This window comes from Pseudorasbora parva, chromosome 21 (assembly GCF_024679245.1).
Source record: "Pseudorasbora parva isolate DD20220531a chromosome 21, ASM2467924v1, whole genome shotgun sequence".
Lineage (NCBI taxonomy): Eukaryota > Metazoa > Chordata > Actinopteri > Cypriniformes > Gobionidae > Pseudorasbora > Pseudorasbora parva.
In genome coordinates, this window is record NC_090192.1 from 12295896 (window position 1) to 12320427 (window position 24532).

Below are 24532 nucleotides of genomic sequence, written 5' to 3' on the forward strand. Positions count from 1 at the left end.
GCGTTAAACTTTAGGAAAGTGTTCAGTGTCTTCGACTATTCGGGGTCACCCCTAGTACTTGCCAATACCAAGTACCTGTATTTTCATAGCATTTATTTTTTATATTGGGCAGAGAAACCAAAAGAATGCTGTCTCTTTCACTAGTATCCTTTCACAAGGCAAGTATCCTTGTGCAACATAACCGACTATGTTTCACAAGAATACTTGCCTATACGAGCATTTTGACACAATTTTGTTTCAATTTGAACAAAACTTTTGAACGACTTAAAAGAGAACTCAATTCAGTGGGCTATTCTGTATGTGCACTTTGGATTTAGACCCAGAAGACTTGAAAACCATTGAAAACCATTGAAAACGTCATATGATTACTGTACCGCCTTTCTGTAATAATTCAGGGAATCACTAGTTATACATAAATCATGTAACAGTCGTACTGTATGCATCATTCTATGGTGGTTAAGCAGTGAGTTACATCATTGTATGAGTTAGTAAGAAGAATCTGATCCAAGGTCAGGGACTCACTGTGATTTTGGTGGCGTTGTTGAGTGCACTGATCCACTCCACTAAATCCTGCTTATCATTCGCCTGCAAGTAAAACTTCCTCATTCCAGCGTTGATGACTGTGGCAAGACACACAGATTTATATTTAAACAATCTGGAGGTGTTGATATAATTACATTTTTGTGGCCTAAATAATTGGGCAACATGTCGTACAGACAGTCTCTTCCTCTTTTAAATGTGCACTCTTAGGCCTGAATAATGGTGCATTCACACCAGCACTTTTAGAGTGCACCTGGGTTTGTTTTACAGCAAAGTTTGGTTCATTTCGTATGATGTCAATGCAGTTTAACAAACTTGCCCACCAGGGTTAGTAGTTAACTAAAACTAAACCAATAAAACTGTTACTTGAAATAAAATAAACTTTAACTGAAATAAAACTAAAACTTAATTTAAACTACTTTTATTTAAGCTATTTGCCAAAGTAAAAATACTCATTTTCATTTAGTTTAACTAGATATATAAAATGAAGTAAAAATGAAATGTGGTGCTAAACACATTTCAGAGTTAGACCCAGCACATATAAAACTAATTTAATACTTGCATGCAAAAAAGCTAATTAAATCACCTGTGATATCAAGAAATATTACAACATAATAGCATGCCATGATGCTGGACTGTCTTACTACATAATAAAAGTATGGACTTTCCCATGACAAGTGAAGAACATACTAGTTGGTGAAGTGAGCCATATACTATATTGCCAAAAGTATTGGGACATCCCTCCAAATCATTGAATTCAGTTGTTCAATGACTTCCATAGCCACAGGTATATAAGCACCTAGGCATGTAGATGCTTCTACAAACATTTGTGAAGGAATGGGTCGCTCTCAGGAGCTCGATGAATTCAAGTGTGGTGCCGTGATAGGTTGTGACCTGTGCAATAAATCCATTCTTAAAATTTCCTCATTACTAAATATTCTTCAGTCAACTTTTAGTGGTATTATAACAAAATAGAAGCAATTAGGAAAAACCTCAAAACTTTGAGCGGTCTTGAGATTAAATCAATAATGGCTTGAATGGCTGAGCAGCTGCATTCAAGCCTTATATCAATGCAAAGCATCGGATGCAGTGGTGTAAAGCACACCGCCACTGGCCTCTAAAGCAGAGATGTGTTCTCTGGAGGTATGAATCACACTTTTCTGTCTGATAATTCGACAGGCGAGTCTGGTTTTGGTGGATGCCAGAAGAACGCTACCTGCCTGACTGCATTGTGCCATGTGTAAAGTTTAGTGGAGGGGAGATTATGGTGTGGGTTGTTTTTCAGGGGATGGGATTGGCCTCTTAGTTCCAGTGAAAGGAACTCTTGATGCTTCAGCATACCAAGACATTTTGGGAAATTTCAAGCTCCCAACTTTGTGGGAACAGTTTGGGGATGGCCCCTTCCTGTTTCAACTTGACTATGCACCAGTGCACAAAGCAAGGTACATAAAGACATGGATGAGCGAATTTGGTTTGGTGTGGTCCTGACCTCAACCCGATAGAACACCTTTGGGATGAATTAAAGAAGAGACTGCGAGCATCAGTCCCTGACCTAACAAATGCACTTCTAGAAGAAAAATTCCCATAAACAGACTCCTAAACTAGGAAAATATGAATGTAAAGGCAGGCATCCCAAACCTTTTGCCAATATAGTGTAGTTAACATTACAGAATGAAAAAGAGCAGTTTCCACTGCAGCTAAATCACTTCAGGAGGGTCGAAATAAGGTCGGGTTTACACAGATTGCACTTTTGTGTTGAGATGAATGTCAGTGGAATGGAAAACGTTTAAAAAACAAAACACAAAAAGATGCAAGAGCAACAGTCAAATACAAGAAAAGCAGCACAGTGAAAAGCAAAAACATGTATAACGGCTGCTATTAAACACTTAACACTAGTTAAGTTTAGTATCTTTATTATGTTGCTGACACACATATGTCTCAAAAAACACATTTGACTTTGCCCTCCAGTCTAACTCCGCCAGGTAAAGACCCAAAACCTCAAGTGTATGATTGTCTCTGGCTCTGATCTCAGAAACAATAGCTGGGGTCAGGGGTCATGGTGTAACATGCCCCCTGGTCGCCCTTCCCTCTGCATACTGTATCCTCTAAGAAACATGGAGAGAGAGAGTCGCTGGCTCACCAAAGCAGAACTCCGCCTTTGGCCGCAATTTGGTGGCATCGCTAACCTTTAATGACAAAATAAGAGCAGATAAATAACACTGTACACACATATTCAAAGGTGAAAACAAACATTTTCCTATATAAAATATTATGCCCCTAAAGGAAAAATCTGGGTACCTATAGAGTAGTATTGCATCCTTCATATCTCCGAAAAGTCTTTCGTTTTATTATATTTCTAAAAGTAATATAGACTGTACCAAGTCTTTCCGGAAAAAACCGAGCGCCTGGAGGCGTATAGTGTGGGCGGAGCTAAAGAATGACAAGCGTGCAAAGCGGTGACGTCCTCATTCAGAGGCTGAAATAAATTGAACAGGAGAAACAGCAACAGCAGGACGTCCGTCTCTGTGGTATGTACTGTATTTAGTGGCCTGTCAACATTTGTGTGTCTTTACTTGCAGTGTATGAGGACATGATTCGGTTTATGGACTATTGTATGCGACTTAATCTTAGCAGTAGCAAGCAAAACGGTTTTGCACGTCAGACTAGTGTAACGTTATACATAGAACAACAATGGAGTAACCGTTAGCGCATTTGAATGACCAAGCACACGATCGTGTCGTTTACTGATGTTTACTCACACGACGAGCCAACAGCATAGACATTTGAAGCAGTTTTACTCACCGGCTGCTTCCAAAGCAGGACCGAACCTTTATCGCTGGGACCGCTTCGTCAAAAACACACTTCTTTGGTATGATTTGGTGAAGTCCTGACAGCAGTGACCGTGGAAATCCACTTTGCGACACGACTGAAGCAATGTTGTGAAGCTTCCCATCATTTCTGCGTTCAAATCGCTTGATGTCACCCATAGAAATAAAGTGGAGCGCGGCGTGACAGAAGTGTTCACGGATGACTGGATCTGTACCTGAGAGACTGTTTACGGGCGTGCATTTCCTCTCTCGCTCTAGTCGTGCGCGTGCACCCTACCGGGAGAAGAGCCCGTAGGGCCCAAACAAGGACCTTCCACTCGACGTCAAGTCGACCCATACTCGAAAAAAAACTCTCCGAAACTTGTGAGAAACTGGAAGGAGTATTTTTTAAACTTTGTCTATGTTTAGGATGGGAATCCAAGTCTTTAACAGTGTAAAAAGCTCAGTATGCATGAAACAGCATTTCACCCCCCCCTTTAAAACTTGTTATCTGTGTTCTGTTATTAATTGTCAAATACTTAATTTCAATCAATTAATTCAATCAATCAACGCTGAAAAAATATGTGTAGAAACAAATCTCTGATGCAACATGAGTAGATCTAAATGTAATGCCACAATTCACACTTTTCATGAATTTTCACATATCTCTTTAATCGCGACAGCTGTAATAAATTTTGTTTAATAGCACAAGGGCATTTCTTCACCCCTTATATTTAATGTACAATCACATACATTCAGATGAAGAATCCTATACCGGTCTAGATTTTTTTAAAATTAAGCATAAGAGTGAACCTTCTCATGGTATTTGGTTCAGAACGGATTACGACTCATTTTATCACTAGGAGAAAATTATGAATATGTAGAAAAGTCATAGCACACTTTTTCTGCACAATTTGAAGTATCATTCATGTCTGTGAATATAATATAGGCAATAAATAGTTAGCATTAATCAGAAATGGCAAACCTTGGATATATATGTCAGTTTTAGGGAGCCGACGTTGAATGTTCGTTCTGGAAGATTCTGTAGAGAGAGAGGGTTGAAGTCATTAAAACTGAAATGATGAATATAAAATGATACACACCGACTTGATGTGAGAAGTGAGTTTGTTTTGAGCAGTATCTGAAAAAAAAAAACGTGGACAGAATACATTTGTGGCGAGTGTACGGTTTTCTCCAAAGTTGTAGAATTGCACAGGGGTCTATGAAAGTTTTAGCACACAACTACAGATGCAGTGAGGTAAATTATTCAAAGTCAGACGTGGCATCAATAAAAGATGCTGGCTGGGGCTACTGACTGAGTCTTAGATAAAGTGATTGGAACAGAACCTGCAGCAGCCAGGAGAAAAAAGGGAATCCATTAAAATAAACAAAGAAAGAATATCAAGAATCAGAAAAGACAGGTCCTGACATGGGCTCTTTCTTAGAGAACCAGAGTTTGCTTTTACTCTAAGCAAAAGTATGAGTATCACTTTACAAATAACTTCCCAGTACTTCAAGTTTAGTAAATGCATTAACATTAACTGACCATGAACAATACATTTATTACAGCATTTAATAATCTTTAGCCCCTCTCATACAGGGCGTTGATCCCGAAAAATTGCAATAAAATTGCGATAAAATTGCCAGTGCCTGTCTGTGTGAATGCAAACATGTCCTGGGATTGATTCCGGGATCGATCACGGAATGGGGACCTAGTAACTGTGCGCACTGTGTGAACAAAAGCCTTAATTAATGCCATAAGGGGAGTGTCATAGTTTCTAAACATTACACGTCACATCGATGTCACATGTCTTTACAGGATCTTTATGGGATGTGTGTGAACACACGCGCACAGATTCTGGGAAAACACTGGCAGTGTGACTGAACCAAAATCAGTTCCTGGGACAAATCTGGGACACATTACTATTTTATTATTTTCAAGAATCTCTATATGAAAGTGACTTTTGTTAAAGGAACTGTATGTAAAAAATGTATTTCAATTAATCATAAAATGGCGCTGACATGTCACTAGACATTAAGAAATCATGTCATTTCAAATAATTATTTCACTGACAACAGTAGTCCGGCCAGAATATTGTCATTTAATAGTTGTCTGAGCCATCGGATTTCAACAAAAATATCTTCATTTATGTTCTGAAGATGAACGGAGGTCTTACGGGTGTCGAATGGCATAAGGGTAAGTAATTGATGAGTTTTCACCCATTTTTGGGTGAACTAGCCCTTTAAAACCTGAAATTGCAGTTATTTGAGGAATTATTATCTTTACATGGGTTGTGCATCGGCAAGGCTCCTCAGCGCGGATGAACTTTTGAGGAGTATATGTGGCTGTACTCCATGTTTTCCGGTGTGGATACTGTACATCGGAATCACAGACCACAGAAGAATCTTTCCTGCAAAATGTCATCTGAACAAGTAACACGTCTGCCACTTTTGTTCTGACCAACTGAGAAAAAAGCATTACAATAATCGTGCTACCAACGGCTTATAATACATAAAACCGTGCAATTTATTATTATTGTTATACTTTGTCTTCAAATTGTTAATATTAACAACAACAGCATTGCATGACTATGTGTATAGTGAGTATTAGCATTAGATATAGATTTAAATGTCTTATGAGTGATCCACCACCTGCATCATCCTCACATGCGATAGCCTACTAGTCGGACTCCTTCTTTATTATACAGAAGTGACGTAATGACGCAAAGACGAACATGCTCAAATTTTCCTGTGAAAATCCAGCAGTACCATTCAAATTATGAAACATTGGATGAGTCCGAAAACCTAGGCAGCTGACTCGTTGCCTCGCTGCCTTTTGAGACAAAGGCAGAATTTTGTGCATGAAGGCACCTCACGAAACTGATTTCGGACAGACTTCTAAGGCAGTGTAACAGTTCAAGGATCTACAGCAAAATAGAGAGAGCTTTGGTGAAAAATTAAAAAAAAATATTGATTTACTACATTAGTAATTTCTAGAAATGACATCAGAAGTGAAAAATATTGGTTAAAAAAAGCTAACGCAACTTTCGGACACCCTTTTCTCCCCAGCTCAACTGTCACTGAATGGAAAGCAAAGGATTGTGGGATATCAAAGACAGCGAAGGATACATGTATGCTGCCTTGCCTTCAAAAATCGATCAGATGAAGGTATCTCAGGAGACAGGATGTGAACAAAACATTCGTTTCGGGCGTGGCTTGATGCCTTCCTGCCTTGAAATGTGTCCTCCGGAGGCAGCATTTTCCAGGTTTCGGACGCAGTCATTATTACAAGCTTACCGTTGTAAATCTTGCTAAGGCATTTTGAACACTGGCTGGTTATGTACTTGCTCAAAAATGTATTTAGGATAAATAAATAAAAAGTTACAGACTGCAGCTCTAGCAAATGGAACCTTACTGTAAAGTGTCACCAAATCATGTAATCTACGCATGGTTTTAGAGTGTATTTCTATAGCTAAGAGAAGTTAAAGGGAACCTAGAATGAGTTGAAACAATATGTTCTCTGATATCTACATAGAAATTGTTCTCTGATATCTACATAGAGGGTATGTGGCTTATTTAAGGGCAAAAATTGTTTACACCTCTAGAAATTGTCCCTGGGATGTAATGCTCTGTTTTTGCCTTATTTAGAAGAGTCATTAATATTAAAATTAGAGCTCTGCTCTGATTGGCTTATTTCAGCCGCTCACAGCTCACAGCAGTTCAGTTCAGTGAACCCGCTCGTGAGTCCTGACTGTCCTGACAGAAAACAGACCGACTGAATGACACTTTAAGCAGAACATCTCAAATGGAGATTGCTAAAATTCAGCTTACTTGTTTATTGGTGTTTTCAGATCATCCGTACGCGAGAGAGAGCTCGCGTGCATATGGTTGCCAGATTATACAAGTTTAGGTAAAACACCGGATAGTATACGTGTTCTTTTCACAGAAAAGCTCTGTTTGGGTGATTTAAATGACTGAAATCTGGCAACCGCACGAACGCTCTTTTTTCCCAAACCAAAACCAGTGATTTTAGAATCGGCTTTTTTCATCAACGATATTGCATGTTTATATAACGTTAGTCACACAATGTAGGCAACGCAGTGACTGTGATGTACTCTGAAATACAAGCATACAAAAACATCATACTTAAGTTCTCAAAAAAATAAAATAATAATTATATATATATATATATATATATATATATATATATATATATATATATATATATATATATATATATATATATATATATATATATTAGGGATGCAACAATACAGTTAGTCCACGGTTCAATACATACCTTGGTGTTTAGGTTCGTTTTTTTTTTGCTATTCTATTCTTAGGCAACAGGAACAGAGAAAGGTTAAGGAGAAAATGTTTTTATTGCAATACTCTTTCTTTATTTTACTTAAAAGACTTGAAAACCCTAACTTAAACTTAAAACTTTACCTAAAAACCCTTTGTAAACATTCCCAGTGTATTGTATAATATAAAATAAATATATATAAAGATTTACAGTGGCAGCTCAGAGATGTACAGTAGCATTTAAGTATGAAATTGAATGAATAAATGAAGGCTTAAATTAAAACTACATCGTCTTCAATATACAACATTTATTAAAAGCTACTGGCATTAACATAATTTTAGAGGTGAACTGTCCCTTTAAGGACAGCGTGTTCACTAGGCTGCGCTGCTGTCAATTGAAGACCTGCTCACATTTCATATTTAGACGCATGCGATTTTACTTTCACTTTAGATATAAGTTAACCTTGTGTGTATTTGACAGTATTGGCGCAGTAAGACTGTCCAGTAATCGCGTGTGTTTGACAGACGTTTAGTGCGCACTCAATGCAAAACAGTGCATGCATTGAACAGTCCGTGCCTTGCCAGTTAAACATTTCATTCGTGTGCATGAAATGTTTAACCGACAAGGCTTTAAAATGCAGCTAAACACCCCTCTGCACAGCCTCAACATGACCATGAGCTGCCGTTTTCGCTATCCTTGAGTGTCGCTTGTTTACCTGCAGTTACGATGATTCGGCTCCATCAGTTCCGCCTGACAATGAACATGTTTGGACAGATGCAAATGTTAGGGGCGTGCATTTAAATGATCCCCAACGATTGTGTCACAGTTGGCCTTATGTTGAGAATCACTTATTTTTCCATGGTGTTTTTAATGCACGAGATTTACATATGAAGGAGGAGGCAATGGTGTTTGAGACTCATAGTATGTGATGTCCATGTACTGAACTCTTATTTTTTCACTATGGCAAGTTTAATTCCATTTTCATTCTAGGGCACCTTTAAGAGAAATTTCAGAGAAATATGTATATGCGTTAAAATCTATATGGTAGTACACTTCCTAAATTCAACAACAAACTTTTGCAGAATACACAGTATACAAATGTACAGTTCTCTCTTCAGAGAAAACCAACTAAAAATATCAAATGACAAGCTTGCACAGTTTTTGTTCAACAAAATGTGAATGGAAAATGATATGAAGAGCACATAGCGTTTTTCATTTTCAAGTTTTCATGTTTTTACAATAGTGAAATCATAATCTCATGGTAATTATTTTTTTGTAGGTTCCTGCCATGTAACTAAAGACAGTCAGGATTTAGTTTGCTAGTCTTGAAACTCAAACAAAGAAAACCTCATAAAGGTGCACACAGTAAAGCAAAGTGTGCCTCACACAGATGCATACATTTATGCACATACATACACTGTAACTGTGTTCACTTTTAATGTGTAAAGTGGTCTGGAGGCAAAGACAGGTCAATGAACTCAAAACACTTCTTGAGATAAGAAGTCAACCAGAGGCCACAATGCTCATATCCTTCACCTAGAGGATCAGGGGAAGTGAAAGTCAATATCTGCGATGACAGTTGACAAACTGATGCTTTTCAAAACTATAATAATACCAAGGTGTGTAGGAGAGGAAATGTTAGTGTCACACACGTTTTGCATAACAAGATTCTACATATGATAGCTTAAAAAGGTCAACTGTGGCTCAGATGGCTTACTGCAGAAGTATTGTGTACAGCAGTGGTCGGCAACTGGCGGCCCGCGGGGCAAAACTCCCCTTATGTCAAGAGACGCTCTAGTCTAGTGGCTTATGCAAATAGTTGCAGTGCAAGTTGTTGTTAGAGCGTCAGACTCCCATGCGGAAAGACCCAAGTTCGAGCACCGCTTATAGCGTGCGGTGTGACCCAAAGAAATTACAAAAACAGTTACTCACAATCAGTTTGTCTTTAGTGATTTTGCCTTCAAAAAAAGTATGATAACATTTTTGCAGCAATGTTTTATTTTGGGATGAATTCAGAGCTTTTAATTTGAAAAGTTCTGAAAGACATTCAAAAGAGTCTGTGGAATGGAAAGAGCCGCCATGAAATGTGTGGTATGATAAAACGAACAGAGAACCGGACTTTGCTTATAACGCGGGGCCTCAGCTCCAACATGTGGACAATAACAACTCAAATTCAGCTTCCTTATTTCAAAATCAAATACATTGACAAGAAATTAGCCAAAAAAAAAAAACAAAAAAAAAATCAAAGTGCCATGCTTCATCTCATGGTGCCATCTGATATTATATTCTTTACAAACAGCCACAACTTCGTTGCAGATACGCCGGCTTTGCATTCACAAAATGAACGTATAGTTGTCTTTCCATTCTTCTTTGTATGCCCTATTTTCGCTGTCACCTTTCCTGTTTTAGGCTCTTTGATAGTGCCAGCTTAAATGTTAACATCACTCTGCACGCAACGTAATAATCGCGTACCTTAAGTATGCAAAACAATTGGAGGATGCCAAGGAATAATTCAGTGTAAAAGTATGCTACGTCAAATAATTATTACAATAAGTAAGGCTCCATTGTCAATTATTATTTACAATATGAAGAGAGTAAATAATAAAACAGATTGTTAAGAGCATGACTCAAGCATGCCATTAATGGGCTTATTCAAGTCCTCTTTTATTGTTTGAGTTATTTTATCCATTCTGTTGCAATTTAGTGAATGAAGATACTTGCCAGGTTACATGTCACTACTGCTTTATTCATTTATCCAGTTTTTTTTAACAGAGTAACAGCTCTATACCAGTAACAAAGGACAATGTAACAGTATGTCAGGGCAACTATAGTTGTATTTTTCATCAATTTATTTCTTAAATTATCCCTTGACTATATTCTGGGCCGCCATCTATTGGCGTTTTTTTTTTTGGCCCGTGTATGTACAGTATGTCTACCCAGTGGTGTAGTTTGCAGGGGGAAGGGGGTGAGGTAATAAATGTATTACTTTTATGTTTATCATACGAAGACTTTTTTCAACAATTTTAAAGCATTCAGTACAAATGTGCCGACAAATTCAGTACAAATTCAGAACCGTGCTGTCTGAGAGACGGTTTTCTCTGCACTCATACCCAGAACGCACACACATAAAGCTGCCCCTCAAACAGCTTGCGAGTACCAAACTGAGTGTTTTTTGCAGCTTATTTCACTTAAATAGTCAAAATTAGAGATCTGTCGTTGTCCTGATATTTAAGCATTTTCCTAGCCTGGGAAAACCCATACAACTTCCGGCAAATTTAGATTTGCTCAGCAAGTAGTCTGGCAAAGAACCCATTCAAGCCCATTTCTAATCTGGCGAAATCGCGGCACCAATCAGAAACATTGAGGCGGGCTTTAAACAATGACAACAGCGCAGTGATGGTGAAGCAGGATGACGCTGTGGAATATCACTCGTTCAAATCAGCTATCGCGCCCGTTTTAAGCGATTTAAACTTTTCGTTAAAACCTGAGCAAAGAACAACACTCGGCTACCAGATGTGGATTACACCGGCTACTTTGATGAGGAGGATGGAGAGTGTGATCATTTGCTAACACCACACAGCAGCTCTGGATCTGGCCTTTCTGTGGTTATTTCCTCACACTAGACCTGGTAATCATGTAAAAAAACAATTATTGTAAATAAATAACTAGCGTAACTATGCTCAAGTCTGAAAATGTTCTAACACATCTGAAATGACTGAATTTGAATAAAGTTTGTGAGACAATTTTCCAAACAATCCTCAATATTATTTTCTTTTCAAAATATTGCAAATCGTAATACAAATGCCTTACAAATGGGCAAATGCAATCAGAGCTTTATGTTTTCTGTTCGACCGTCAATCCGAGATGTTTCAATTGGTCTGAGATGCTATTAGGTTTTCCAAATTGTTGATGGAGTGGCCGTGGACACCAGCTATTATCATATTTATTACGCCAAAAGTCGTCAGAAGCCATTGCAACATCTTCCCCAAAATCACAAACAGAGAATAGTAGTCTCAGATGTTTCTCCGTCGATCTGCATAGGCTAGGCTACGTCTTTGTCCGTTGGTGACGCTCCTTTGGAAATGATTTGTCTATGAAGCTTTGCCAGACCACAACTCAGTTACTACTGAAAATGGTCTGGTTTTAATCAGGCTAGCATTTTTCCATAATAAGGCATCAGTTTTGTAATATCGGATTTCACCGATAAATGTGCAATCTTATGGCTGTTTTAAAAATAGCACACAAGACCACCATTTAAGCTCTGTGTCTGAGGGGAGATGAGTCAACATCGATGTTCGAAGGTAAAATAACTTGCACCCCTTAATAAACTTTATTTAACATAGCAGCCATTAATGCAAAAAGCTCAGTGCCAATAAAGATGTAACTTTACGTGAATTAAATAAAACAGCCATGAATGAGTGCATTTTAGAAATAAAAGCGTTTTTATTTTATTTATTGCGCTCTCATGCTAATTTGCCCTGTTCAGTAAATCAGGGGCCGTATTCACTAAACATCTTAAGGCTAAAAGTAGCTCCTAAATTGCAGATTTAGAGAAACTCTTAAAAATAATGGGTGTGTCAGTCTTAATTTTAGGACTCCAAAATTTTTGCTCTAAGAGTATTTCACAAAGCATTTTGGCACTAAAACTAGTTCCTAAATCCATGAAACGCTAGGAGTAGTCAAGGGGACTTGTAACTGTGGGTTCACACCGCCGCCGGCGAGAGCGTAAAAATTTGCTTTTGCCGCCCTGTCAACAACGCTGTAGAAAGCTTTGTGGACGCGCTGACACTCTGATGTAGATCAAATGGTTAGTCTTTTTTTAAACTGTATTTAAAGGGGCCGCAAAGCAAACAAGCAAGTTAACCTCATGAAATCGTTTGAATGTGAAAGTAAGAATGAATTGCATTCCCGCTGAAAAACGAGTGTCCTAGTGCCTATAAAATAGTGTTGCACGCCTTCTTAACAAATTACATATCACTATGAATGATCACGTCTTAAATGATAATGAAAACCGCACAGCAATGATCAACTTCTCTTACATTTTGCTTGGGAACTAATGTGGTCGGAACCAAAGTTTACAGGCCTGCGTTCTCTGGATTTCTCACAAGCGGAGCACTTATACATTCCAGTTGGTTGCCGCCGAACCGCGTCATAGCTCATTACCATAATTTGAGCTTATTTCAACTCTCGGCTCGGCGCCGGCTCCCATTGAAAATGTATGACTTCTGGCCACCTTGATGCTCTCGCCGCCGGCAGTGTGAACTAAGGGTGCTTTCACATCTCTAGTTCGGTTCATTTGGTCCGAACCAAGGGCAAACAATTATACATTGTTGCATTTTTCAGATTTTTTGGTTCCTTTTCACACCACACTGATTGCTTTGGTCCGAACCAGTTGAAACGAACCAAAACGCAGGCATGTGACAACATCCACATCACTCATTGGCCATGGCGTATTTCCTAAACTGCTTTTCGATTCGTCAGAATTTACATGTGGGAAAATTCCAACAGGAGAGGCAAAGCCAGCAAACTATAATAACACTATGGAGAGACGACTGCGCGGGCCAGTTTTGTCCCTGGCAATAATCTACTACACTGTGTGTATTTACCACAGTATGCAAACAAAACATTTCTATAATGAAGCGCGGATGCGACATGAAAACAACGTTCTAATGCACTGCAGACGGCGAGCGCGCATCGCTCGTCACTTCAAGAGGAGGCGTGCATTAATTATTAACTCGACATGCTTCCATCTTCCGAAAATATTGCCAACGATCTTTCAGGCAATAATATCATGCACACAATGTCAGCGCAGCTAACTACGGCAGCTGGTTCAGTCCAAAAATGATCAGTACTTTTGCAGTTGGTTCTGTTCGAGGTCAGATCACGTTCTCACCACCAACTAACCGCTCCAGAGTTCGTTTGAAATCGTACCGAGACCACCTCTTCAAGGAGGTCTCGGTACGCTTGTTTGGTCCGCTTTTGGTGCGCACCCGAGTGCGATTGCTGCTTTCAGACCTGACCAAACGAACCGCACCAAAGAGGGAAACGAACTCTAGTACGATTCAACCGAACTAAATCAGGGAGGTGTGAAAGCACCCTAAGTCACTAAGTCCAAATCACTAAACAATCCTACTGGCTGCCAATCCTGCCCAAAGACACTATACAACATTGAGGCAATGGTGATAATAAATGTATCTTTAATTAAAATAAATTATAATAATGTCATAATTACCTGTGGCAGTTGTTTTAATGAGTTCTCACTTACAAATGATCGAATATAGTAAAGAAATATAAGCATATAAGGCGCACCGTCTGAGGGGATCGAGGCATCCGAACTCAGAATTTAGCCCAAACCCTGCCACGTATCGCAGACCGAGAGTGAGGAACGGGGTTGGCGGAGGGATGCAGAAAACTGTCGAGGTAGCTTGGTGAGTCGGCTCTCGACTGTGTATATTATATATATATATATATATATATATATATATATATATATATATATATATATATATATATATATACGTACCTCCTCTTGCCCTCATTAGATGGACAGTTTGAACATGCAACTCATGAACTTTACTAGTATACTAGTTCAATTAGTGACAGCCTACTTTTTAAAATCTTTCTTTGAATATGGCAACATTTTTATTTTTAAATCTTTATTTGCATATGAAAACATTCCTATTTTAAACATTTTATTTGAATATAGCAACTCATTCAACAAAATATTTCTATAATTAAATTACTGACAGTGACTCCTCTCCTATAAGCCAATCACTGTGGTCATAGTTAGTCAGCGTGATGACATCATCCATAGCAACCCAGTTGCACCCCAATGTTCAAACCAAGTGTGCCGCACATATTTTTTACGGTCTATGATTTAAACCAAAACTATACCCTTGTGTCTACCCATTTTCTTCCCATAATTCTTAAGTCGTACGAAATTGTGTGAGTATGGTTCCATTGCCAGATTAATGAGTAAGAGATACTTTTGAGGGAAAGATTCAGTAGTTCAGTAAATGCATATGATAAATTCTGCAACAGCTGTTAACTAGAAAGAATGTACAAAAAATGAAATAATATGGAAATCACTTCATTCTGATATTTTTCGTTTGATTCTCAACGTTATCATAAAAATACAATATTATGTGAAACTCAACTGGGTCAACGACTAGCCCCAGAGGGATGCCTTGCATATTTGATATGTTATAAATTCTACAGGAAAGATAAAACAAGGGAAGCCCTTCAGATGTACAACTTAAGAGCCACTGCATTTAGCGACGCACTGACAGAGTGAATGAGATGAAGATGGCTTGGTACCTGAGGGTTATCCATGTACCACACCAGGCTGCCCTCCAGCGTGTCCAGAATGAAGTAGCGCCGTAAAAACTTGCCGCTGTTCTCCATTTCCTCGATGTCTAGAAAGCCACAGATCCGATTCTGACGATCTACGTACGGCATTTCTGAGGCTAAGCATTACCCTGCAACACAAAGAAAATTATGCTGATTATAGGAGATGAGAATAAGGGTAGAGAATGAAATAGAGGTGGAGGATGTTAAAATAAATTTGCCATCTTCGTGTGTAAGTGCCAGGCATTTTCTATGATGTCACTCATGGTCATGCTCCATTGAAGTGACACCTATTTCATTTCAGACCTCTGTGCTGATGAAAACCCTGTAAGACGAAGCTGTATGAATACAAATTACTTGACTGTGACATTCATCAATGCTGTGAAGCAATGCACCCACACTTAAACGGTGTAATTTCCCATTTACCTACAGCCTCTCTAAATGTCATAACAGCACTATGATAACTGTGACTAATGCAGTTATGATGTATGACCATCAAGGTCAAAAATTAGCCAGGGATTGGGGGACAAAAAGACACCAAAAGTGATGAAAATGCCACAGATATTAAAAATGTGGGACCAGTCAATTAGTGGCCAGCGTCAGTCCTTTTTATATGGCCCTTAAATGTGTTATAAGGATATTTAAATGAACACATCTTCAGTGTTGTTGGACAGGGCTTAATATGCGGAAATGGATGTGGAAACGTTGCTGTGTTGCACCCAGTGTAGGATGTCTCAAGTTGAAAGCTAATAGCTAGGTAAAGCACTCAACCCACAGGCCGCTAATAGCTCAAAAGCTATGTATAAATAAAGCTGTATAGCTTTATTTTTGATGGACTATGTTTCATTCCAGTTATAAAGGATATGTGAGGGACTAAGAGACAATTCTGAGAGAAAGGGATGGTTCCCTATTTTTATCGTCTGTAGAGCTGAAATTCCCCTATGAAGGCATTTAGCATTTAGGCTTGGTTGTTTGCCATGCAAGGATAGTGCGTGTGTGAGAGAGAGAGAGAGAGAGAGAGAGAGAGAGAGAGAGAGAGAGAGAGAGAGAGAGAGAGAGAGAGAGAGAGAGAGAGAGAGAGAGAGAGAGAGCTCAGTCTGGTGCTCAGTCATATAATAGTACAGTCATATCAATTATTTCACAAATAACGCATGTGAAGATTTTTATTCTATTCTTTGATCCTCCCAAGTTGACACCCAAATCTGAGTAACAAGATTATAGCTATGAACAATTACAGAAAATATTGTGATGTAGAGATTAATTTAAGATTGTTTTGACGGTTAAAATTAAATACATGCCTTTTGTTTTTAAGGCTCCCATTTTATTTAATAAAGCTTATATTTTGTCAAATAAGAATGTATAGGACTCCAAGTTCATGTGATTGAGTGGTGGCAGGGCATGGTTCCGTATATACTAAATGAAGCAAAAAATGAAGTTACATTAAAAAAATAAAATAAAATAAAAAATCACTTTTAAGGGAGAAAATGATTGACTACAGGGGGACTTTAAACACATTGTTCCTGACTCAAAAAATGCAGTACATGTAAATTCATTAAACTAAGCATGTTTGCTCAGAATTACTTCTTCTCTACAAAGTTTTGAGACGTTTAGGCTTTACACACACAAGATATAGGAATATGGATCATAACAGACACAAGAAAAAGTAGGTCATTTAGAAAATACCAAAAGGCTGGAAAAAATGTATAGGTTGAAATTAATAACTCTGTAGGGTTTGACACAGTGATTCCAGGAACATTTTGTTTGTAGCCCCTTGGGTTCAAAAAGACAATTGTGCAGCTAGTGTACCTGAGTCTCAGTGCAAATTGGGACCATCCAGCCGAGCTGGGGTCTCATAACGCCATACACTTTTAAGGCAGAAAATAAAGAAGAAGAATAGGAAGAAAAAGAAAAAGAAATACAATACAAAATGGTTCCACCTTTGGTACTTGGACCCCCTCAAATATACAGCCTATGCCAGTGGTTCTCAACTTCGGCCCTCAAGATTCACTTTTAATGCACATTTTAGCACCGACATTTTGTCTTGAGTTACTCACCCTCATGTTGTTCCAAACCCTTAAGACGTTTCAAAACACAAATTAAGATATTTCTCAGAAAATGTGAGTGTGATTCCTGTCATTCCACTGAATGTACATTACACCAAAACTTTGAGGTTTCAAAAAGTTCATAAAGAGATGGCAAAAGTAATCCATATGAATCGAGGGGTTATGTTTAAGCACGTTTAAGCTTAGGTTTACCATATTTGTTTCTGTTCTTTATGAGCGCTCATATAAACCGATGATGCCTCTTCTGAAGACTTGGATTTAAACATTTAATTCATTTGGATTAATTACAATCTCTTTGGCCCACTTCATAATGCACATCTTGCAAGGGCTGCCTCGTGCGAGGTAAGTCCATGAAACCGTATGGCATCCCATTTGTCATTTTAGGATTTAGAGGGGCACCCCCTTTGTGGACGATATTGTGCCGACTCAAAGGAAGACCGCGAGTGTTTAGGGTGCCATTTCGGACAGGGCCTTTATTACATTTTTAAAGCATCAAAGTTTTGAATGAGCTTTCAATCGAGAGACAGACATCTGACAGGTTTCATTAAAAATATATTTAATTGTGTTTGTGTGTGTGTGTGTTTGTGTGTTTGTGTGTGTGTGTGTGTGTGTGTGTGTGTTTTATGAACGGAAAAGTCTTTTGAGCTTTATGTATAACACAATATTGATTTTTGTGTGAACTAACATTTTAAGAAAACAACAGACCATTTAGTAAAGAATATCTGTTTCTAGCAAAACAAAGCTAGTTTGGTTGTCATGTAATGAGCGCAGTGCTGTGTTACAAGAGAACAATCTGAGAAGACAAGCACTCAAACTTTGACACAATTTCCTCCAGGCTCTGATTCTTGCTGACATAACGTGGAAATCCTAAAAAGCTATCATGGTCAGATCATGTTTCTAACAAAATAAAACAATTTCAGCCTCTTTCTGTGAATCATCGATCCTCAAAAAATAAGAAATTGTCAGCTGGCTCAAAAGCGATGAAAGATTTCATGTTAACTGTAGAGGAAATTGTGAAAAATCAGAATCATCATTGCATCTATTCAGAAAATACTAAAGTCTGTCAATAAACAAGAATAAAAAGTGTCACTAACAGCAGGGCTTGACATGTTCATGTGCTTGTCCTTGAAAAGTAAATCGTTCATTCACTTGTCCGGGTAAAAAAATTGCTTGTCCAGAAAAAAGTTGTGTGTGTGTGTGGGCATGTTTTGTGACATATCAGGACACAAATGTGTATAATGACATAGGTATTACAAGAAGAGGGTGAAATTTGAGGACATTGGCCATGTAAAGGGGTACTCCAGCGCTGGGAAGATGAATCTGTATTTTAACTGGGTCGTTAATGTAGTAGAAATGTGAAATTATTATTGAATTTGGTGTCTTCTAGACTGAGAAAAGACAGAAAATGTATTTTTGTCTAATGGGGGTGAAAGACAACAATTCCCAGAATGCTTCGCTGCCCTGTGAGGCCATTCCCAAAGCCACCGCTACTGGATTACTGTGACTGAGTTAGAGAACAGACAATAACAATTTAATACTGAACATGTCTGTTTAATATAATGAGTCGCCGCGCGAGTGTCACAGCACAAACGCAGCAGGAGTCAGATTACATTTAACGTCATGAATGAATTGACTCTCGTGATGAGAGCTAAGGTATTCACGATCACGCTCGTGGCATAGATTCACAGCATGTGTTCAGTCTGGCGCATTTTCAGTTCATACCTTTGGAAGCTTAACTTTCATATAAATTAATTTGAGAAGTTAAAACACTTACATCGCTCAGCATAGCTCCATTTACATCAGGGGTCTCAAACTCGCGGAATAACAGCGCTCAGATTGCCAATCCAATCAAAGTAGGCAGGGTTTACATTCTCTTTTGTAATCTTCACACACACAGTGATGAGCACGTCAACCTGTCGCGTAATGCTGTTGCGGAGAGCGCCTATTCTATCAAAACGCGCACACAAAATGCAACGTGTCCATGCTCTTAACTCTTTCCCCGCCAAACACGGAAATTTCCGTTATTTGTGAGACAACGCTTCTAGGCCAATAATGGAATTTTCCGGGTTTCTGGGTTTTCACTGTCGGACGCTAGGGGGTGCTATTGCGCTTCTTCTGAATGAGAGTACTGAATCTCCTGATCAAAACACACGCGAGTAAGACGCAGTGAAACGAACGATCGCGTGTAATCATATGCATATGAAAAATAACCTGATCATCGTCAATAAACAGCATATGAATCAAAACTGCCTAATGTTACTGAATGAAATGTGGACCCAGGACGAGCTACAAGACTGTGCAAGCATTAGGGGTGTTGATGGACTTGATCTCCTCCATCTGCGTTTGATCGTCGCTCTAAATCTGATCTGGAAACAGTCTTTCACAAAAATGTGATTTTCTCAGCTTTTTGTTCAAAATTTTGTTTTTTTTTATGAAACCTACCCATATTCAAGTGTTGATAAAAAAGGAATGCATGAAGCTAGAATAAAACAGGGTTTTTTTGTTTAAAAGAAGAGGGTCAGCTCTTTATTTTGATATATTGCATGCTCAGATATTCATTAAACAAAATATTCTATGGGCTATTAAATTTTTGTGAAAATTCTTAAAAACCCTGGCGGTGGATGGCAACTTTTTTTTTAAAAACGCTGGCGGGGAAAGAGTTAATATACAATCATTGATGAACATTTTAATAAAGAAAACTATATGAGAGGGGATTTGAGACGATTTACTAAAAGTCTAGTGTTAGACCACTAAGGAACTCAAATAAAAGCAGCGGATGTATGTATTCATACACTCATGCGAAGAATCTCGGGACTAATAATATATTTGACGCAAATTAATGCAAATATTGTTTGCAAATCCCAAATAGATAATATCCCAACTAGAATTAGACCTAGAATTGCGTTCACTGTTCTGTTTGACCTGGTTATTGCCTCGCTTTGAATTAGTCTATTATTTTAAATTAAAATAAAAACATTTAATATTTCCGTATTACATAATGGTTTCATTTCTATAGGCTATATATATACATATATATATATATATATATATATATATATATATATATATATATATATATATATATATATATATATATATATATATATATATAAAAAAACACGGGAACCATTATTTTTCTGAAAGAAATGTTCACATTCAGAGGAACAGTTCATGTTCAGAAGAAACATTCGTGTTGAAGAACTGTTAATAACAAAGACTGAGAAGATTGGATCAGTTGTGCTCTTGTTTTTTTTGTTTTTTTGGAATACTTGATACGGCCCAGCCTGACCCAGAGTCTACCTCCAGCGGCCCTCGGGTAAATTGAGTTTGAGACCCCTGGTTTACATGAATGCCCGCAGCTGCGAGCTGAGCTGTGAGTGTAATCTCCCATCCCCTAGGCTAGTCTTTAGCCTTTGGCCAAAAATTCCTCCGATGACGCAAATTTCGTCAATTTGCGTAATAGGAGGAATTTTTCCAGAAATAAAATGCATAAATCTCTCGTCTCAGAGGGATGGGGGGGGGGGGGGGGGGACAATCATTTGATTATACTCCAGGGTTTCTACTGATAAAAAGCCATATGCTAATCGCTGAAGTAACTCAAGTGTTCTCAAGTGTAGCTCAAGTGTTGTAATTTCTCCTTGAGAGGCTGCATGAGTGTCAACAGCATGACCTTGTTACCGTCAGTTCATTATATAAATATCCACTATCGATCACCACTTACTCTAAATTAATGCACAATCATTCTTGCATTTTGGTGATTCGCTACTTATTTTTTGTTATTGGCGCTTTATTCAGGCTCTTGCCCGTCGGGGAAGTAAGATTCTCTTTCACTCGTCCATTTAAAAAAATCCACTTGTTAATATAGCATTGACAAGCGTTAATGTCGAGGCCTGACTAAGTATCCACTAATACAATATAGGAAAACTGGGTCTACGTGAAAATTTTGGATTGCACAAACTATTAATTTTATAAGACCACCACTTGTTTCAAAGGCTCCTATGAGGTTTGCAACCAAGCACAGTGATTTACCCATATATCAAAGTTACTTTTCATTAATACATAGTTTGTGCGTGATTTGCATATGTACAATGAAATGCATTACTTCTGTCACCTCTGATAACAGATAACTCTAAATGGTAATGTAGAAACTCTGTAACTGTAATGCATTTTCTATAAAGCTGCTTTGAAATGATATGTAGTGTGAAAAGCACTATACAAATAAACGTGAATTTAATTGATTTTAATCAAGATGACAAATGGCAAGAGAAATGGAATATACTTTGTGGATTCAGGCAGGAGAATGTTGATTTTCTCCATGGCTACCGTCACTGAAGAGCTGTATTTCTAACTCAAAATCTTGATGAGAATTTCATGGCCGAAGTGTATTTTCTGTGTGACAGCTTTCATCACTCGAATGGCCTTAATCTGGGATTGCAGTGAAGGGATAAATTGGTCAGTGATATTTTAGCAATACTTAACGGATATAAACTTAAGATGTGCTTGGTTTTCACTTGTTTTTACTACTTGGACCATTGTGAAAATGCTCAATTTTCCAACACTGTAGGACTTCATAAATAACTTGTCAGAACAAATTAGTAGAGATACGACAGAATTTTGCTGCATGGTTTAACGACTGCAACACAGCCTCAGAGGTAATTTAATTTACCAGCAACCCATTTACTATTGATGAAGAGTTTGTTCACATAACTGGTTGAAGGTTCCTTACAATTAGAGCTGACAGACATCCAAACATCACCTGATTTGAAGTAGGGGTATAGTCTGGGGAACACTGATCTAATGGTAATGTTCATTCTGACTGTCTTGTGACACTTACACATGCAAGTCAAGCTTTTAAAATATGTTTAGTCTTTGTTACTGTTAAGAAACACACAATTAAACTGTAGTTTTTCATTATTTATTATGTTAACTTCTGTATTATAATACCGCTTCCTATGTATTTGCTGTAGATTTTATTTTATAACAAAATTGTTCATATAAATATTGAATTAGTTCAATGTATTTTAACTAAATGTTGCCCCTCAATAAAAGTGACACTGATGCCTGTTCTAAATGCTGACTCTTCTAAAACGTGGCAGATCCCTGTGATATGTACCAATCCCAACCTCTACATTTTTGCAAAACCCCAAAAATGTACAATTTCATTGAATTTGCTGTAGTTTCCAGCTGAAATTAACACTAGAGGCAGTAAAAAAACAACACAAATGTTATTGCACGGTTTTCACCTTAAAACACTTTTAGTACATGATTTGTAAACTATTACATTTTAAAATTTGCATCCTACTGACATCACCTCAGGTATCCCCACTGGAAGCAATCCCCACCCCTCATTAAGGGGAGGTCACACTGCACTTTTCGTTGCGTTGACTTCAATTCAAACTCATCTGAATGTGTCAGACCAAAAACGCAAGCTCATGTGAAAAGTTTCGCATTTCACTGCGTTCCAAAGTTCAAGCTTGGTGACCTCTGAGATGCGAATTCGCAGTAGAAGATCAATACATCGCGGGGTGACCTATAGGCGTAATTAAAAGAGCAACATTTTTGCAGTAAAGTCGAGTGGATTTTATTTTATTTTTTTACATTTTGAGTGTATTACTATTTATGTTGAAATCATGTTTGTAAAAAAGACGCTTCAGAGAATTAAGTTATATCACAACCGCTGCAGTGTCCGAAGATATTTTAAATGCTCAAAGTCTATTGTGACCGTGGCTTTTCTTGAGTGAGATTATTTCTTCGGGCGGGATTACACACACCAACTCCCGACCAGCGGTGCGTTTACCAAAAGCACCGTAGCCAACTATGGTCTAACTAAGTTGCATCGTTATCAACATAGTTTAACCAGTCTGTTTCTCGAAACCATAGTTCCAACTAACATTTGCAAACAGCATCGCAAACTTGTGTAGTTGGAACGACAGCTCTCGACCTATGGTTAGAAGTGTCGTTTCTTGTTTACATGACGTGAACTTAAAAAAATCCTTATCTTGCGCTAAATAAGCAAGCTGTTATTTAGTACAATTTATATATTTTATATATTCAAATGTCATTTATGTATTAAGTTTGTCAAGAGATTTAAAGGGGGGGTGAAACACTCAGTTTCAGTTAATCTCATGTCAATCTTGAGTACCTATAGAGTAGTATTGCATCCTTCATATCTCCGAAAAGTCTTTAGTTTTATTATATTTATAAAAGAAATATAGGCTGTACCGAGTCTTTCCGGAAAAACCGAGCGCCTGGAGGCGTATCGTGTGGGCGGAGCTAAAGAACGACGAGAGCGCAAATCGGTGACGTCCTCAAGCGTGGAGAAACCCATGGCTATCGAGCTCAGCTAATACAGATAATGATCCAGAATCATTCGGAGGCTGAAATAAATTGAACAGGAGAAACAGCAGCAGCAGGACGTCCGTCTCTGTGGTATGGACTGTATTTAGTGGCCTGTCAACATTTGTGTGTGTGTCAGTTTATGAGGACATGATTTGGTTTATGGACTATTGTATGCGACTAAACCTTAGCAGTAGCAAGCAAAATGGTTTTGCAAGTCAGACTAGTGTAACGTTATACAGAGAACAACAATGGAGTAACCGTTAGCGCATTTGAATAACGAAGCACGCGATCGTGTCGTTTACTGATGTTTACTCACGCGACGATAGCCAACAGCACAGACATTTGAAGCAGGTTTACTTAGCGGCTGCTTCCAAAGCAGGACCAAACCTTTATTGCTGGGACCGCTCCGTCAAAAACACACTTCTTTGGTATGATTTGGTAAAGTCCTGACAGCGGTGAACGGTGGAGATCCACTTTTGCGACGCGACTGAAGCGATGGTGTGAAGCTTCCCGTCATTTCTGCGTTCAAATCGGTTCAAATGCAGCGCTGCCTTCCCGGAATGCTGTGCTGAAGCGTTGAAGTCGCTTGATGTCACCCATTGGAATAAAGTGGAGCGCGGCGCCTGGATCTGCACCTGAGAGAGTGTTTATGGGCGTGCATTTCCTCTCTCACTCTGGTCACACACGCGCGCGCGCGCACCCTACCGGGAGAAGAGCCTGTACGGCCCATACAAGGACCTTCCGATCTATTAACGTCAAGCCGAGCCATACTCGAAAAAAACTCTCTGAAACTTAAAAAAAGGAGTATTTTTAACACAGAAATACTCCATCAAACGTCCAACATTAGTTTTTGAAACTTTGTCTATGTTTAGGATGGGAATCCAAGTCTTTAACAGTGTAAAAAGCTCAGTATGCATGAAACAGCATTTCACCCCCCCCTTTAAAGCACCGTTTTTGAAGTGCACGTGCAGAAGAGATCTAGTCCGCAAGAGTGAGCCTTTTGAATCTGGAAATAAAGCAAAATAACTCAGAAAAATAAGAATTGGTCCTCAGATGGGTTCATAATTAAAATTTATAGCAAAAAATCTAGCATGAATTTGATCTCAATCTAATTTATTAAAAGCAGTTAT

At 38.3% G+C, this 24532-nt stretch overlaps 1 protein-coding gene across 6 annotated transcripts in view; it reads right to left on the bottom strand.

Moving 5' to 3' along the window:
• plekha1b (pleckstrin homology domain containing, family A (phosphoinositide binding specific) member 1b) overlaps nt 1-24532 on the bottom strand; it is a 99103-nt gene that overhangs the window by 26848 nt on the left and 47723 nt on the right. For all 6 annotated transcript variants that reach the window (XM_067429123.1, XM_067429122.1, XM_067429124.1 and 3 more), the window contains exons 2-5: nt 14971-15131; nt 4333-4389; nt 2681-2726; nt 523-620 (exon numbers count right to left, since the gene is read on the bottom strand). In XM_067429123.1, coding sequence (XP_067285224.1) covers nt 523-620; nt 2681-2726; nt 4333-4389; nt 14971-15111 — 342 coding nt within the window. In that variant the 5' untranslated portion in view covers nt 15112-15131. The remainder of the gene's footprint in view (nt 1-522; nt 621-2680; nt 2727-4332; nt 4390-14970; nt 15132-24532) is intronic.